Below are 17634 nucleotides of genomic sequence, written 5' to 3'. Positions count from 1 at the left end.
CTTTTTTATAACAAGGAGGTGGATAAAAGGGGGGGGGGTGGGGGGGACGGGGGACAGGGGGCAGAGAGAATAAATGCAAACTTGAGCCAGAAGTAGCAAGGTTCTCACCGAAAGATAGAAAATGTTGTATGCAAATGTCTTTACCAAAGCGTATTATTCCAATTTTGTTTTAAGGTCGTTTAGTATTTTAAATATTATCATTTAAAAAACACTAAATAGAGTTCCTAACATGTTTTTATCTAATGTTTTGCAGTACTCTCCAACTTCTCTGTTGCATCTCAAGAGCACAACAAAATCTCTGTGAAATGCCTATTGCCTCAGAGCCACGTTTGCTGTGCACTTCTCTGTATTACTACGAAACTTTGGCAGATGCATTCAATAGCATGCAAAAAGGCAAAGCCTCACCCTGAACATGACATAGTTTCAACACCACTGCAACTGAGTTATAGAAATATTTTCCATTGTTTGAAAACAAACACGACTGAAGGGCACAGCAAAATTCAGTCCTAACTTTTGTCTGTTAGTAGCAGAATTACATTTAGGAAGCATCTTCAGAGTTTTAATGCACTGCGAAACAAAAAGCATTCTCTTTCTTCTGTTAGAAAATTGTTTGAAGAGTATGATTTTGTTTGGAACTGGTGTGCATATTTATTTAGAAACAAAGCTGTGTCTCAACATTTTAGGAAAAGTACAGGGATTGTCTTGTGTCAGTACATTTCAGTTTTACATGTGCTGCAGCTCTAAGTGGATTTTTATTTTGCGTCTGTTTCTCTCAGTTAAAATCTTATCGAATGCAGAAAGATAACACACATTTCTTCCTGTTATAAAATAAAAAAGCACAAACATCAATCATCTAAAAATCACTGACATTCAACCAGAAATAAATACAAATAAGCCCTGTAAGATTTCACTGCTATTATCTGTTGAGAAGCGCTCTCGCCCTTTCTACTGAGTGTACCGGAACATGGCTGCCCTCACAGGAATGTAAACTTGGCATTAACCCTGGCAGATTCCCACTCCCTGCCCTCTCTCATTTAACATTAACTCACTCCTATACTGTTATCAGAAGGTAAAGGTCATAGCTTTATTTACACAATACAGCACTATACAAACGGTCATTAAACAAGAAAATCTTGCACCAAATAAACACGAAGCAAAAAAACAATGCTGACCTCGCTACCGGGAACTCCCCCTGGAAGTACCTTGCCATTCCCCAAATGAGGTCAATGGTGCTGCTCTATCCTTCTAAATATTAACTGCCCGGCACTGCTCCTCTGCACACCCAACTCCCACACGAGAGCCAGCCGAGGACTTTCTTATATTCCAAACCCAGGAGAAATACAGAAAGCATTCTACTGTTGGCAAGACCGCGTGGTTCATATCCTATTCCCACAGCCTTTACTCATCCTTCCACAGCTGGAAACCTTGTCAAAGGCTCTCCTATACGACAGCAGCCTTTAGCACAATACATAAGCTGGGCAGATGGCAGGGTGGACTCCCTCGGTCCGAATGCCAGAAGCCTGGGAACCAACCCTTCTTCCTGCTTCTCATCTCCCTCAGCCCCGCTCCTCTCCACCCCAGCCCACTGCCTTTTCCTGCGGGGAAGATATCCTGCTTATTTATGCGTTTCACAACTGCTGGCCTGCCTAGATCCAGTGAGAAAAAGTGCAAAGAGGGCAGGAGGCCACCAACGAAAATCCCGTTGTAGCTCACGCTCAGTTTCCGAAACTAGACCAAGCAGAGCAGAGCACGGATGGAGCCCAGGGCACAAACCTGTCCAGGAGCACTGGTCAGGTTGCATGGCCTGGGCAGCAGCCCCTGGAGACACGAGGACTCAGACACACACGCAGCAGCACAGTTGACTCCTTGCTTTCTGCTTTTACTGAAGGTGATGGAAATAGTTTGTTGCTCACTTGCGCCAGAAGCAAACTGCAACTTCTCTGTAGCAGACTCCTGCAACAGGCAGTTTATACGGGGAAGGGCTTGAGTTCAGGATATTCCCGTGCTTAGGTCTGAATATGCTGTCTGAGGTTACAAGGTCTTTCTTGCCCTCCTTCACGGACTGTGACTCATGCAGGATTTTAACCTTTACCTGTTTAGTTGCAATAATATGGTCTTTACGTACTTCAAAAACAAATTTAGACCAAAATGCTCCGTGTCTAGTTTTGTATTTTAAAAAGCCCACCAAAAAGGGGAGGAGGGGAATTTTATTTGGCTGCTGCCACTCAGAAATAACACAGTAAGGTAACTTGGGAGAATGATGACTTTTAACATTAACCACTGACCATGCAACATTTTCATCGGTGTAAATATAACTCCTTGTTACTCTGCCAAGGGTGCACTGAATCATACAACCGCCAGTGAAGTCAGACTTTCTAAATATTCTTATTTCACATAAAAACATAATAATGAAAGTGTTCTTAATTTTCGGCAGTTCTTCTTTCTGAAACACTGGTGCGTGTTACCCTGATAAACGGGAACGCCAGGAAAACTGATCATCCAAAGAAAAATTCAGTTAGTGTTCAAACAAGTTCTTAGGGTACTTGTGTAACAAAAAAGCCTGGAGGTATTCAAGGATTGGCATCAGCATATTTATATTCGCATTCTCCTCAATTCAGTGTTAATATATCCTTCATCACGACCAACATACTAATTACAGAGTGCACAGAGCCTCAGAAAGCTGCAGCAAGTTACAGGCTGGATTATTACTTCATATTGCCGAGGAACACGATAACCCATAGTTACGAATGAGGACTGCCCTGTGACCAGGTGCTGCAGGATTTGAAGGCAACATCTCACAGACCTTACATTTGAAACCAAAAGAGTGAGTTAACTTAAAGAAGGTGACACTAATTTCCCAGTAAATATATTTTTCATCCTCTCAGGTAAACCGAAATTGTGTACATTCAGTTTCCTTCTTTTGTATTTCAGAAAGAGCACCTCATTTAATTACTGGAATGGTCCTGGAGCGTGCCAGAGATCATGCAACTACTGGCCCTTCAGGTCTTCACTGAACCAAGGTTTGCAGTTCACACAGTTATTCCCTAAATCAAATACGAACTGGGGACATTGGCATTTATGTTAACGAAGTGGTTCCCCATTCTAGTGCTGATGTCCCTGCCTGAGGACACAACAGTTCTTTGTATGTATTTCAGGTCAGAGCGGGCCACTTGTGTCACCTCACTTGAACTCCTACAAGGAGAGCCGGAGACACCCGCCCAGGTAATTCCTGTCCTCACCACAACAACTGCAGATGAATCAAGAACATGTAACATTACATACATCTGCGGAAAGTGCACAGGGATGTTGAAAGTCAGTACAAGAGGGGAGCACAGAACTGGCAGTTTCTTAACACCCAGTTTGTTGCATCTTCCCTATACGAGAAGATATATTAAGCTGACAATGACTTTAAATATACCAGACTGCAGGGACAGGTGACACTAAACATAGTCCACAAACTTTCATCATTGAGTTCAAAGTCCAGTGCAGCTCACAGGCAAAATGAGATTCATAATCTAGTCCTTAATTCCTGAAGCTTGGATACATTTTTTCAAAGTGGTGCAATTGCATAACACAAACAACAACGATTGCCAGAAACCGTGATTGAAACGTCTCTGGTGTCTGATTGACTCTACTTGTATTATCAGGCCCCAGCTTGACATGTGCCTGAATAGCTGAATGCCAGAGGATAGGGAAGGTGGCAGGGATAATGCAAATATTTTCATTAAGTTGTTGAAGTGGTTTTGACAGAACAGTAACATTATATCCTTAAAAATGCCACACTGAAAATTATCCTAAAGTTTACGTATCATACAAGATGCATTTAGTAACAGCAGCATCTTTATATGTAAAAACTGTGAGGTTCATCTTTATTTACAATATAAACTCAATAAACAAAGGAAAGGTAACGTAATTCCAGTAAGCATACAGATAATTGGACAAGTCTGGGAACAACTGTTGGGCCAGTTGCAAAGATGTGAACTTACAGAATAATTTCTACTGCCAAACAGGGAGCCAGCTTTCTCTTTGAACTTCAGGGGAAATGAGGATAAACTAGTTATTATAAAAGGTGATCATTTAGTATCATCATAGCACTTTCTAAAACTCTAACCAACAAGCCAAAGCATGAGCTAAAGCTAGTTATTTACTTCCAAAAATATAACCACGTTTAGCTCCAAACAAATACTTCCACATACATGGCTGAAAAAAGATCAGAAGGTATAGCAGCTATTTTGAAACCTGCATTTCCATCAAACATCTTGGTTTATTTATATATTACCCACTTTCCTTGAAGTATTGCCCACACAAGCAGCATTCCCCACTTTGGAGAATAACCATTAATTTCACACCGCAATGTTTTTTCTAGAGATATAATTACACAGAAGACAAGTATTCTTTATTAAAATATCTGAAGGCATGTTAGGCAGTTATGACTGGTAGTTACTTGGTAGTTACTTAGGAGCATAGGTTTTCTTTTCTTTTTTTCTTTGGTTTTGGGTTGTTTGTTTTTTTGTTTGTTTTTTGTTGTTGTTTTTTTTTTTTCCCCGCCTTTCCTTTCCTTGTTTGCCAGCTAATAAGAGCTTAGGAGATGTAAAGGAGTGACTTGACCCCAATGCATTTTTAACGTTGCAATAAATGATGCAGTGAGGTACAGAATAATCAGGCTGAAACTGTTCTTTGCAAGACAACTATTCTAACATACATTTGACATCAACAAATGCATTCTCCCAGGGCCTGGCACACTATGAATGAATTGTGACATTTTCTTACAATAAATTCCTTTAAGATAATCTCTAACTTCTTCCTTCTACTTATATTTTATAGAGTAACTGGGATATACGTTTTATGAATTGTTAAAGCTCCTAGTATCCCCTCATTGGCAAAATGAGTTATTCTTATGGACATAACTATGTCCAGATCCAAAAGCCTGTGTCAGAGCAGTGTACGACTAAATCTGTTCCTAATGTTCTTCCCATTGCTTTTTTTAGTTTCTGCTTTCATCCTACAGCTCATGTTGTTTCTCTTCTTTTGCCTTTCCTGATAATACACTAAATATAACATGCCATTTACAATTTTAGTGTTTTACCATAGCATGCCAAAGACACGTCAGCCTAGTTTCTGAATCAGAAATTGAGAGTTGCAATAGCTTGCAAAGTTTAATTTACAAAGCATTGTCTCATCAAAATAACATTTCTCCAGGGATCAGAGCATTTTGACAATAAAAAAATCATAGAAAGAACACAGGCACACAAGCAATTCAATGCAGCTAGGAGCCAACATACAGCAGAAGCTACATATAAAACAAGGGAAGAGAGGGAGAAAAGAGAAAGCGAGAAGAGAGAAGAGGATGTGTATCGAAGGATGGGAGCAGGGAGGGAAGAGGGAGAATGAATGCACACTCATGCAAAGAAGGGGGAAGGTAACTTCACCAATTCTTCTGTCTGGTTCACAGAAATCACTAAACTGACTGCTAATTACAAAGTGTCTAAACTGCAGTTTTCAGGAAGAGGAAATTAGCTCAAGTCTTTTTATGGAGACAAATCCTCAAAATCCTTCACTTTTTAAAGTACCAATCTTGTTTGTTTCCCTCATGATGGATACTTATAAATTCCAAGGTTGCCATGTTGTACCACCTAAGTGTACGAACACAGAGCTTTGGAAATAAATGCAGCAAATAGGAAATGTGACACAGGCAGCAAAGGTTAAGAAATATGTTGGATCTTCAGCACCTGAAAACAAACCTATGCAAAGTGGTAGGGCTGAAAGTCCAACCCAGTATGCAAACATCATACCAGTGTTAATAAAAGATAAAGATTAAGAGCTGCAGCTAGCAAAAAAGTTTTCTATAGCAACCTGGATTTTTGACTGAAAGACCACTTTCACAGAGATTTATTTTCCTCAGAAGATGCAACGTCCTGCTGTTTGTGATGTATCTGGAAAGAAGACTCCTTCTCTGAGAAGTTTCCCTTTGAATCCCCATTGGTGGGAAAGCCAACAGCCTCTGACGGAAGTTACCATTCGGTCCTGATTACTAAACATTTAAAATTTACTTCTTTCAATTTCTAGTACTCTTGAGAGCAGACTTAATACGAATCCAAGGATGTGACAAATTCCACATCCTCCTCCTGATGCTTCTGCTCAAGAAATCTGAGACTGCCTGGCCCTGAGATGACTACCCCAAATCAAAACTGATGACCTGAAAGAGGGTGAGAATATCAAGAGAACATCAAAACTCAGTTAGATCCACAGAACCCAGAATTTTTAGGAGACAGGACAGACCTGTACCACAAAACCTGTGAAGCACTCTGCTTGTGAAAGCCCAAATTTATTGCACGCAATGGCAGGCTGTTACAAACAAATAAACGCATGGACATCACGGTGAAAATTTTCAAAGTGATTCCTTACTTTTAATAATAAAAGCCTATCCCTAAACGCATTCTTCACCGTGGCGCAACAATATGCACTTTTTTCATGCGCGTGCCTGGGTGCTGAAGGTTAGAGATCTGGGGGCGGTGGGGCGGAGGTTCAAATAGACGCAGGGCAATTGCAAGCAAATCAAAATTGTCTGCAAAGAGCCGCATCCTGCTGGTGACTAAGCCTTCACCCAAACAGTGAAGAGGAAGGGGCATAAGCAAAGCATTGCAAACGACCATCTCGATTGTATCAGAGTGGAGACAAGTAGGACAAACAAACTCAGGAAGTGGCAGGGAGTTAGAAACCCAGAGGAAATCTATGGCACAGGGAGGAAAGTGAAGAGATTGCGCCGATCTGCAGAAAGGTCACCTCTGGGTCGCACTGTGCCAAGCTTTTTCAAAACCGCTTTATTTGGACTATAATACAAAACTGGCACACACAGCTGGCGACTGCTGCAGAGGCTATTCAAATGTTAACATTCTCAATAATAAACAGCCAAAAAAAGTTCTGTGTAAGCAAATTGGAACAAACAACTAATCTAAATCTGGTTGCTAAGAGACAGAGGATTTCAGCCAAAACCAGCCCCAAGCCTCAAGAATACTTTACTTTTGATCAAAAAAAAGTACCTGTAGATGACGCCATGTTGGTGAAGAAACATGAGTGCTGATGTGACCTCTGCTGCATAAAAGCGGGATCGAGGTTCGTCAAATTTGCGTGAGCGCTGGATTTGAAACATTAGGTCTCCTCCATTTACATATTCCATGACGAAAAAGAGGCGGTCCTGAAATTAATTAAACAGTGCTATTTAGCTAATTTCTTTTAGTCACACAAAGGACTGCTTGAAGCCACACTTTAGGCAACTGCAGCATTTGCGTCAAGAAATACAAGAAACAAACGCTACAATTCTGAAAAAAAGAAAAGCTGACAACCAAAATCCCCCAAACCTAAAGAAAACGAGACAAGAGTCTCAAAGTGAGCAATGAGAAAAAGGGCATAGAGTAAAAATGTAGTAATAAGCAACACACACAAATCTCCACGCATCAAATACAATAATCAATTTTATATAATGGAGATACTTAAATGATGCGATTTCTTTTAAAATTTAGCCGTAACAAAGAAGAGATAAAGTCAATTCTGTCACCTACGGAAGGGCTGCTAGGCAAATACCAGGCTCCTTAAGTCATCTCTTATTTCTTACCAGCTACTTTGTCTGCAAAGTATCTTTCCCAAATTATGTAAAAATGAATTAGAATTGTTAAGCTATAGAAACCAGTGCTGACAATCTCAAACACTTACATGTGACTTTTTGAATTGCCTTAAACTCCTATAAGACAATGAAATATAATTACATTATTGAAATACATATTAAGTTATTTTTATTTTCTTCTGATGCTTATCACTTCAAAGTTCAAGTTTTCAAGACTTATTCCATGATGGAGAACTAGAAACGAACTTTACTTGAGAATAGCAACTGAGATTCTCAGGCAATCACCCCATTTTGGCGTGTTTCAGAAAAAAAATAATCCATAAGTTAAGCACTCGGTGAAATAGTCAGAAGTGAGAACAACAGTAAACTAAATGTGTGCTTGGCATCTTGAAACATTTATGATCTAAACTGACAATGCTGATAAAGGCATAAGCAAAGAAATGACACACAGCCACTTGATATAACTTAAATCCTATTTTTTGTGAATGTTTCTTATAAATTTTCATAGTTTTCCCTAATCAGTACTAAGACCCCTAAATCATCAACTCTTTGCTCATTCACCCTTGGTTTGTAAGCCTACTTCCACATTCTTTATTTTCTTACTGTAAAATATCTACATCTACACACACAAGAGTTTAGGCAGAGGTGCAGGTAATTGCCATGTGACATGGAGAACGGATCTGAGCATATAGTCCTCGCTCTGCATTGGCTCATGTGACACAAACATTTTGTTCTCCGGTCACACGATACACAGCTGTGTATGCATGAGACTTCACCAAAGGGAGCCCTTCTCTAACAGTGCAGTTTGGCTCTAGCTCGTGGTGTCTGGTGTGCTGGGCTGAAGAAAAGGAGACAAGATACAGCATTGTTTTGGATGAACAAAATCAACAGAAGATGGAAGTTAATTAACCTCCCACAAGTGAATCCAAGCCTGCAGATTACATAGTTTATACATATGAGTCCAGAAATTCATAAATGTTTGCTGATTGCCTTTAATCATCTATTCTACGGCTCAGATTCAAAGCGTAGCACTTAAAAATATCCTCAAACTTAAGCATGTGCATTAATCCTGCTCATTAAGTGCCTAAATGTTATACTTATCAGGGATGTTTCCTGGACGAGGCTAGAAGTGTTTGGCTGACTTTTTGCTGATTACAGAAAGAGGATGCAGACAAAACCCTTGTGCCTTTCCTCCCGTATCTTGGGAACACAGAAACTGCCAGACTGGATCAAATTCAGGATCCAGGTGGACTGGCACTCTTGGTAAAACATTGCTAACAACTTTGGTACATTTTTCAATGTATTTTCTTACCATTCCCTAGTAAGAAAAACCTACTGAAGAATAGCATCAGAGCTTCTGGCTGTATCATACACTCAGAAGAGCACAGCTTTAGAGCCTTGCCTTTGTTCTTTTTGCAACGCTTAGTGCTGCTGATAAGAAACATTCAAAATCATAGTGCAGATCTCTTGACATTAGTGCAGGCTTTAAATATCACCTTCTTTGCTTGTTTTAAGCAAAAATATAGGTCCTTGTGCTGTCTCTCTGATTTCTCTCCGGAACCCATGAGAATTACATCCCACCCCATTTGCAAGAAAATCCGATAACTCTCAGATGGTCTTATGATTTCATAAGCTAGAGCTTAAGGATAACACCAAATGCAGTCAGTTTTGTGATAAAGTCAGTCAAAAGCATAGCTATATTGGTACTGTAATGTAACATAAGAGGATACAACATCCCTAAGATGACGATGCAGGCATTGTCCTTCATTAGGCTCCTTATCACTGCACTACAAACAGAGTATCTCTGAAGATTAGTTTCAGTAAGAGTGTCCCTTCGCAACATGTTGCCTTAGATCATCTCACATGGATATAGTTCAGTGTTTCAAGTAGAAACCCCATTTGGACTGCAGACTGTGGAGCATCTGTCTAATATTTGGCTAAAACTTCTCCCAATACTTGCTGAAGTTGAAACTTCTTACATTGCTATTCCAAACTTTCCAAAGTCAACAATCTGAACGAGAGTGGGCACAACCAGGAAAAGGAAAAAGGAAGCTGCAATGCACATTCCCCTGAGCCGCCACACTCACTCCCAACATTGCTACCTTTTTTCTGCACCTGTATCACAAGTACAAAACAATGCCGGTGCGAAGTAATTGTGCTGTGTCTTACAACTGTGACTCCCAAATGGCGATCCTCAACTTGCCACTGAGCTGAGGTGATACCACCACGCTTCCAACTGCCAGTGATGGTACACCCCCCACCCCACCCCCCCAAAGGCTGGTTTACACAACTGTTTAGATCATGGCCATCTCCTAACATATCAGGATATACATTGTACCATTTTTATATTAAATACTCTTTGTTTGATCCAAACAGAACCCATGTTTTTTTTGCAACATTCACCAAATGCCTAATTGCCAATTCTAAATATCAGAAATAGTGTTTAGTTCAAACTTCAAGTTCTTTTATTTTGGTGCAGTCCTTTGTAGGACATTTCCAGTTTAGCCAACTGAAAATTGAACCTGGATTGTTTAGCAGAATATCTTGTCATTAGTCTGAACAAAAGCTTTAGCAGCAGCTCCATTCCCAAAGCTGGAGAGCGCTAACTTTCCTATCCTCTTTCACATCTCTTATTAGGCACATCCTATTCTCAATGTGAAGGGGCATTTCTGGCAGATTCTGCAGCTTGGTTGACCACCTCTTCAAAAGTATACCTACTAAAACCAGAATTAACAGCTCAGTGATTGAAATTGCTCTGCTGTTGCATTTTTCTGCCACACACTGGTATTTCTAGTTACTTTTCCATCTTTCCTGAGTGCTTATTTCAGCTTTCTAATGAGAATTGACAGAAAAAAAATCCTTTGAAAGTTTTGTTCTCTGCTTACAGTGAGTTTGGGAAAGGTGCAGCAAGCCAGAGTTTCAACATAAGAAAGTACCATCTTTTTTGATGGAATGTACTCATTCCCTATGAGAACCGCTTTCTTAAACCCACTCTCTGGTCTTTTTTTGGCCAGCACAATGATACGATCAGGTGGGACTCAAACTTACATGAAAACAGGATGCAAGAGATGAGAGAATATTTTATGCATATGAGCTGAGACTGAGAAGTCCATATCTCTCCTGATTCCCATAACCTCAACAACAGAGACACTATTTTGATTTTGCTACTTCTTTCCCCTATCTTTCATCAAAAGTTAATGATCAAAATATAGGTTTCTAACACTCTATTTCCTTTCTATCATAACGTAAGTACACATGCTGAGTGACCCTCTGTGACTTCAATGCAGAGAGGATTTAATCCTCAAACAGTAATTGTGAAATAACTGTATTATGCCTGATTACATGCATCTCGCTACATGTATCACCAGGATATATTCAAATACTGAAGTAGGAGAACATAAAGTGAACACCCTAAAGAATTATGCATTAAGGGACAACACACTGTTTACTCAGTTAAAAAAGAGATACAAGGTATGACTTTATCATTGATTGTGTTCCAAGAGAAAACTGAATGGGTTTGGTTTGGACCGCATTACTTTTGGACTCCGTTTTCATAACATTTGAGAAGTATGTTTTGATGAACAGAATAAATGTAAAGCAGTCCTGGGAACTCTTTAATTATACAAACTGAAATAAAAGGCAAAGTCACAAACAAAGACATTATAGATTAATCCTCTCTTGGCATCTCTAAAGCAAAAAATGTACTGCAAAGTAAGATAATATGTTTCTGAAGCAATTAGATTCTTTTAGAGGTTTTATTTTAGCCCTTGATCATACCTGCTTTTCCTTGAATTTCTCAAAAGGTATGGTTGAATGAGAATACTTTAAATAATAAATGGAAATTAAAACAGAGCAGAGAGCACGGGTAAGAGATTTAAAAAGCAAAATAGACATGAAATAAATAGGTTAGAAGTCAAGACAAAAAAAGTTCAAGTTCACTCTCTATTTCCATAGTATTTTCTGACTGTGGCTTTAACTGCTATATTGGAATGCATAACTGCCTGTCTTAACATCTCTATTATTCTAGTCTCATATCTTGATGTTCTTAATTGAGATACTTTCTTGCACGCTTTATGTTTTCAAAACTGGACTCTAAAAGCAACCTCTCTTCTAGTTTCTGTCCCTATCACTATCTGGAAAAGTACACCTGTCACTTAAACTAGAAATCTTGTTTCATCTTCTCTCTCACGTCACTCCTTTAATTGTGCCCTCATTTCATTTTTCATCCTCCTTGACATCCAAAATAGCCACCCTTTAGCTCTACAGTAAATCCTTCTAACTAATCCTTTACTCCTTATTCTGATTACTACCATAACCTTCCCTCTTCAGAACCATTCTCTGATTTTTAGTTTTATTTATATATGTTTTGTTAACATCAGCCGATATATGATGTGCACTTCCTAGCAGTTTATATTTGCTTGGTTTTAGATGTTATGAGTTCCATTGGATAGAACTTCTACCTTTTGTTTCTTTTGGAATAACAGATAAGTTTTTAATTGGGAAAAGGGTGGTAATTCCAGAAATATCAATAGTAATAAACCCTCAGGACATAAGACTCAATCCAACTCCTTTTTGTGGAGGTGTGATTAATGACTAAGACCTTCCTACTAGTAAGACTAGATAATCTTGCCAATCAGTTTTGATTTAACAGACGACACTATACAGTCTATTACTTGTTTAGATGTGGAATAATACCATTGTTGAGGAACAAGCTTCTACGTAAACCCTGTATGAAAGTTTACACATGAAAAGACTTTGATGTATTGTTTACATTAATTATTGTGTAGCCCTTAAAAGATTTTTTAAAAATTGTGATCAGTCATTAACCTGCCTGTCCTCTGTTTGTTTTCCAATTAAATTCTCACTAACATTAGGTTGCTGCTTAAACACAATCCATTGATAGACATAGGGTGAAGTACAATCATCACCGCAATTTGAAGAGTACAACCTTTTTACTTTTCTTTCCAATGAGTCCTACAAGTTGCGGGACCCAATATGCAGTTCAGCACAGCCTCATTACTAAAATATTACAAAACAAAAATAAATCATACAATCTGTCTCCCACTTTCAAATCTGAGATGGGCATCCATGCTATGAGGCTGAGAACAAATTTTTTCACCACAGTTTTTTGTCTCCCATTTCAACTCTGACAACACTTAAAACCAGAGAATTCAGGAAAGCCATCAACATGGACTCCTCAAGTAAAATTCACCACTGATCAATCTTACCAGCCTACTCCAAGTACCATTTTTTCCTTCATTTATGTTTTCATACAAATGGCTGTGAATAAATGCTTCCTGATTCTCACTAGGTCCTGAGACTAAGTTCTTTGTGTGAATATACCTTTTTCCTCCCAATTTCAGAAAGTCATATTTGAATTAGATTTCTCCAGAGACTACTGAAAATATCAACGAAGCTAATATTTTTATTAAATACAAGTAAATTTAAATACAAAATAGTTCATAGTCTAGTTACCTACTGTTACATAATGGAATATGTTTAGCCACTAAACTTGCTGCAAAACAAAAGTCAAAGATATAACTTTTATTGCACAAGAAGTCAGATGCATCACAACTTTGGTATGTTCTGTAAGATGATATTTTATTCATATCGTGCATATATGGAATTCTTTTCCAACTAGTACAAAACTGTGATTACTTAACTCTATTTAAACAGGATGCTCAAACAGTTTGTTTAAAATTACCTAAAACTACAGCAACTGTCCCACCCCTCAGAACTTGAATAAACATTTCCTGCTTCTGATGGAAACTGCTCAGGCACACTGTATACAAAACTATATGCAAAACCTTCAAAACCCTGAGCAGAAGACTAACCAGGATGGCAGATTCATCTTCCACAATCCCAGCATTAGCAGCGGAAAATATAAAAACAGGGGAAAAATCAGGTACAACACTAAAGAAAACAACATAAGCCTCTCTCTTGTTCATTTGATTCCTTTTTGAAGTTTACAGTAGGAATCTTCAACAGGACACCACGACATGTTATCTGTCTCTGATTTCAGTGTTTATACTCAGGGCTAATTGTGGGTTTTTTCCTGTTTTGTACCAATGCTTTAATGGGGTTCCAAATAAGAAGGGAACAATTTCTATGAATCCCATATTTCTTGGAATAAACGCCCTGTACCTAAGAACTGCTATCTTAAATTTCACACGGGATGTTTGCATCTTCCACTTAACAAAAAAATGCACGCATTCAGATTTTGTATTCAAAGATTTTTTCATCAACCAGACACTTCAAATTTCTCTCAAGCGGGTGAATGCTATTATAGCTAGGGACTTACTGCTCAGTTTTACTCAGCTTTGCCCAGTATTCAGTTTTGAAGCCAGTTTCTTGCCCTTGAAAGAAATAATGACCTCAAAGTTAAAACATAGACCGGAGGGAGTCAGAGAACCACACAAAATTGGATAAAGAAGTCTTGCAAGGTCATCTGGCTTATCCCACAGCTGACAGGCAGGATCAGCTGTACCTAAGCCAAGGGGAACTAACCTTTTCAGTGCTGCAAGACAGTCTCCTGGCACTGTGAGCCAGCGATCTAACTGCGAACCTGAACAGCCCCGCTGAGTGGACTCTGTTTGGCCCACAACACCCTAGGAAGTAGAAGTCTTTGCTACTCTGGTCTGCTGGAGGGCAAGTGGGTTTGTCTGCACTCCACCGCAGTGGGGTCTCCTGCTGCGGAAACGTGCAGAAACGCTCTGCTCCCTTCTCAATTGACTGGTCAGCAGCAGAAGCCAGGAGTGAACAGTATTCCTTGAACGTATTCTGCCTCACAGGCCAGAAAATTGCATCAGTTCCTGAAATTAACCCAATCAGCTCTTAAAAATCACCAATGATAATCATTCCTTGACCTCCGCTGGTAGCCTATTTCAGTACTTAAAGAAAATACAACTGGAAACTCTTTCTACTGCTGTGAATAATTTCCCACTGTTTCTTGTGCCTACCTTACTCAAATTATCAATTCCTAGCTGTGCTGGAAGTTATATACTGCCCTCAGAGAAACACTTCAGTGCTTTCCACCTTTGCTTCTCACACAAATAACTGGTTTTTTTTTTTTATTTTTCTTGGTTTTACAAAACCGACCACAAAATATTTCTATTTTGTTCGTAGAAACTCTAGACATTATGTCAATTGAGAGTCTGTGGCATAAAAAAACACTTTTAAAGTCTTGAAAATGGTTTCAAGAACAGCTGGCCCTCCTTGAGACACTGGAATAATTCTGAAAAAACCCTCTCTACCCTATCATACCATACCATGCGAAGGGCCAGAAAAAGCTAGAAATTGAATACAATTAGTTTCCAAACAGTGCTTTCAGAATCAGTACAGATGTTCTCAAAACCTTAACACTGTATTACTGTAAAGACTTGCATTGTAGCATTTACTCATCTATACTGTAAGGCACTCGAAAAGGGTTTTTAAGCAAGATGTTTTTCTGAGATCTCTAATCTTCATAAAGCAGACCTGGTATGTCGCTTTTGTCTTGGGAGATTTATATTGCCTCCCTGTGGATTATCAATTGATACTGGAACAGAATGGCGTTTTTAACACGTTTTTCATGCCCCTAACGCATCCCATAGTACTGTTCAACAAGGAAAATATGGCTAGTGTATGTACATTGAGATAAACTGGCTGGCTGGGGGTGGGGAAGTTACTATGTGCCAGCAGTAGGTCACACAACTATGGAAATTACAACTTAGGATTCAAAGCAGGAAATATTAGCCTGGACCTCGTGGACATCACTTGTTCTTTTCAAAAAATGTCAAGGGATGATTGGGTTTTACCTAGACTGGCATTCAAGAAAGAAGTCTTGTTTTATGATTTTTCCAAAGACAGATCCAATAATACTCTAAAATTGTCCAAAATGAAGAGGAGCCAACCTGTCCCAAATTCAGACAGTGGAAAAATATGCCATCTGGTTATCCCCTTAGCACTAATACTTCCAGAAAAGTTTAGTTGATTGTTTCAATTATTCAAAGAATCTAATCCCACATTACTGTGGCCAGCAAAATCCACTGACTTTAACATCACTTTTGAAATGTCCAGGGTCTTCATCTTTACCATAAATTTTGGAATACGATAAAGCATGGTTATGAATAAAATCTATACCCGAGAATCTGCAACTAACAATCATATACACATCAGAATAACAGATGAAAGTTATGTCCCTTACACAGAGCTTTTCCCTGCGTAATTTACAAACACCTGATTGTTTGAATACAGTCTTCCTACTCTTTTTTCAGATAATGAATCCTATCAGATTACTATCTGGACCAAATTTACTATGCACTGGATGATTTGGTGTATCAGGCTCATACTAGGGCACATAAAAAGAAAACATGGTTCAAAATTTCATTAATACTGTTATTAAAAAAAAGATAAAGTTTGGACTAATTCAATGTAGCACAGAAATTGCAGATGGAGAGTTGTCAGCCTGCTCCCCATAGCGCTGTCATTTTATTTACTGAGAATATGACATAAAATTCTAGCTCTAGTTGAGTTTTTTGAATAGACAAACATTTCATAATGAGACCCTTAAATATTACCATGTGAGTGCAAACATTTTCGTTTTTTTTTTAGTTACTTCCCACTTCAAAAAAGAATTATAATTTTGTTTTTTGTTCTTGTCAGTCACTAATGGATATTATGGCTTCTGCCTATGTGACTGTTTACTGTGACACCTGTAATATAGTATCTGATGTTCTGACGCAGTATCTACAGGGCTTAGTGGTGACACTCTTGAGCTCAAATGGGGTTTAGGTCAAGATTAAATTTTTAATGCTGTAATATGTGGAATTTGTTAGCCGAAGGCATGCGATGGAGATGCAGAACTAATTATATGCATTGCCATTTCATCAGCTCCATCCCCTACTGCCTAACCTTAGAAATGAACTGCAACAAAGAGACTTCTAACTTTAGGGAAATCTTTAACCCCAAATTATCCTGGAGAGATAAGCGTTCTGTTGTCGCTGGATTTTTCTGAGAGCTGGTGCAAATCTTCCAGTCTGCCCCAAGCTACAGGGCTGGTAGCCACGAGCTCCATGGTGATCTCAGGGAAGGACTGCATTTCCCTGGGGTGGCAACCCTGACCCCTGCCTGCTCCTTGAAAGCCCAAGCAAGCCCCGAGAGCAGGGACCCCAGAAGTGTGCCAACTGGTGTAATACGCTCTTTGTGCCCTTCCTCTCATACAAGGGAGAAACACAACTGGAATCCTCTGCAGAAATGGCATGTTTTGTAGTTCTAGTCACTTCAAAAGGGGTATCAAGTAGGAAAAGCTTCTCAGGCCATTTCCCTAATACCTTCATTTGACGACAGATAAGCTGTGAAAAGCGCCTTTTATGAAATTCTTTGATCTCATCTTCTTTTGGTGGTGTTTGGAAAAAAGAACTGTTCTGGTGAGATAATTTTAAAGACCTTTCATTTAATGGACTGGTTCACATGGCAGAAAATTATATCAAGCCTGCAAAATGTCACTATGCAGAAAATGTTACAATGTGCAGGCAGCCACTAATATTCCTTTGTTCTGATTCTTATAGTAGAAATATAAACACTGTCTTCCAATTAGAACTAACTATATAGTTTTTGAAAGCACTTCAGAACTTTTAAGAACTACTTTTAACCTGTTTATATTCTACCAAGGGGCTTAGACAGAGATGGCACAGGTCCTAGGTGTCTCCTCAGCCCTTAGGCTGATTCTGGAACCTTTCTTGTCTTTATAATTCCTGTTTTCTTATGCTGTCAGGGCATCTAGTTTATGTCTTTGAGCACACAGGGAAACGCATCAGATGCTACACAGCTAATAGAGAACACTCTGGGAATGCAGCCAGTTGGACCAGCAGCAGTTGTATCATAAGCAAAAGGAACCCAGTCAAGGAAGATAACAAAAATGACGGGACAAAATACTCATCTGGCAATGATTTTCTGAGAAATTATCCATTATTGCTCAAAAAAACTACTAGAAGTAATTAGCTGAGTGGGCAAGTCTTTGTATCACAGTCATG

At 39.0% G+C, this 17634-nt stretch overlaps 1 protein-coding gene across 1 annotated transcript in view; it reads right to left on the bottom strand.

Annotated features, from left to right (window-relative positions):
* PRKCE (protein kinase C epsilon) overlaps positions 1–17634 on the bottom strand; it is a gene marked incomplete at its 5' end in the record, with an annotated part of 294498 nt that overhangs the window by 45789 nt on the left and 231075 nt on the right. The window contains one exon of the mRNA XM_082480593.1: positions 7041–7195. Coding sequence (XP_082336719.1) covers positions 7041–7195 — 155 coding nt within the window. The remainder of the gene's footprint in view (positions 1–7040; positions 7196–17634) is intronic.

This window comes from Vanellus vanellus (assembly GCF_965231255.1).
Source record: "Vanellus vanellus genome assembly, chromosome: 3".
Classification (NCBI taxonomy): Eukaryota; Metazoa; Chordata; class Aves; order Charadriiformes; family Charadriidae; genus Vanellus; species Vanellus vanellus.
Note: the sequence above shows the minus strand (reverse complement) of the source record. Positions and strands in the feature narration are given on the sequence as shown.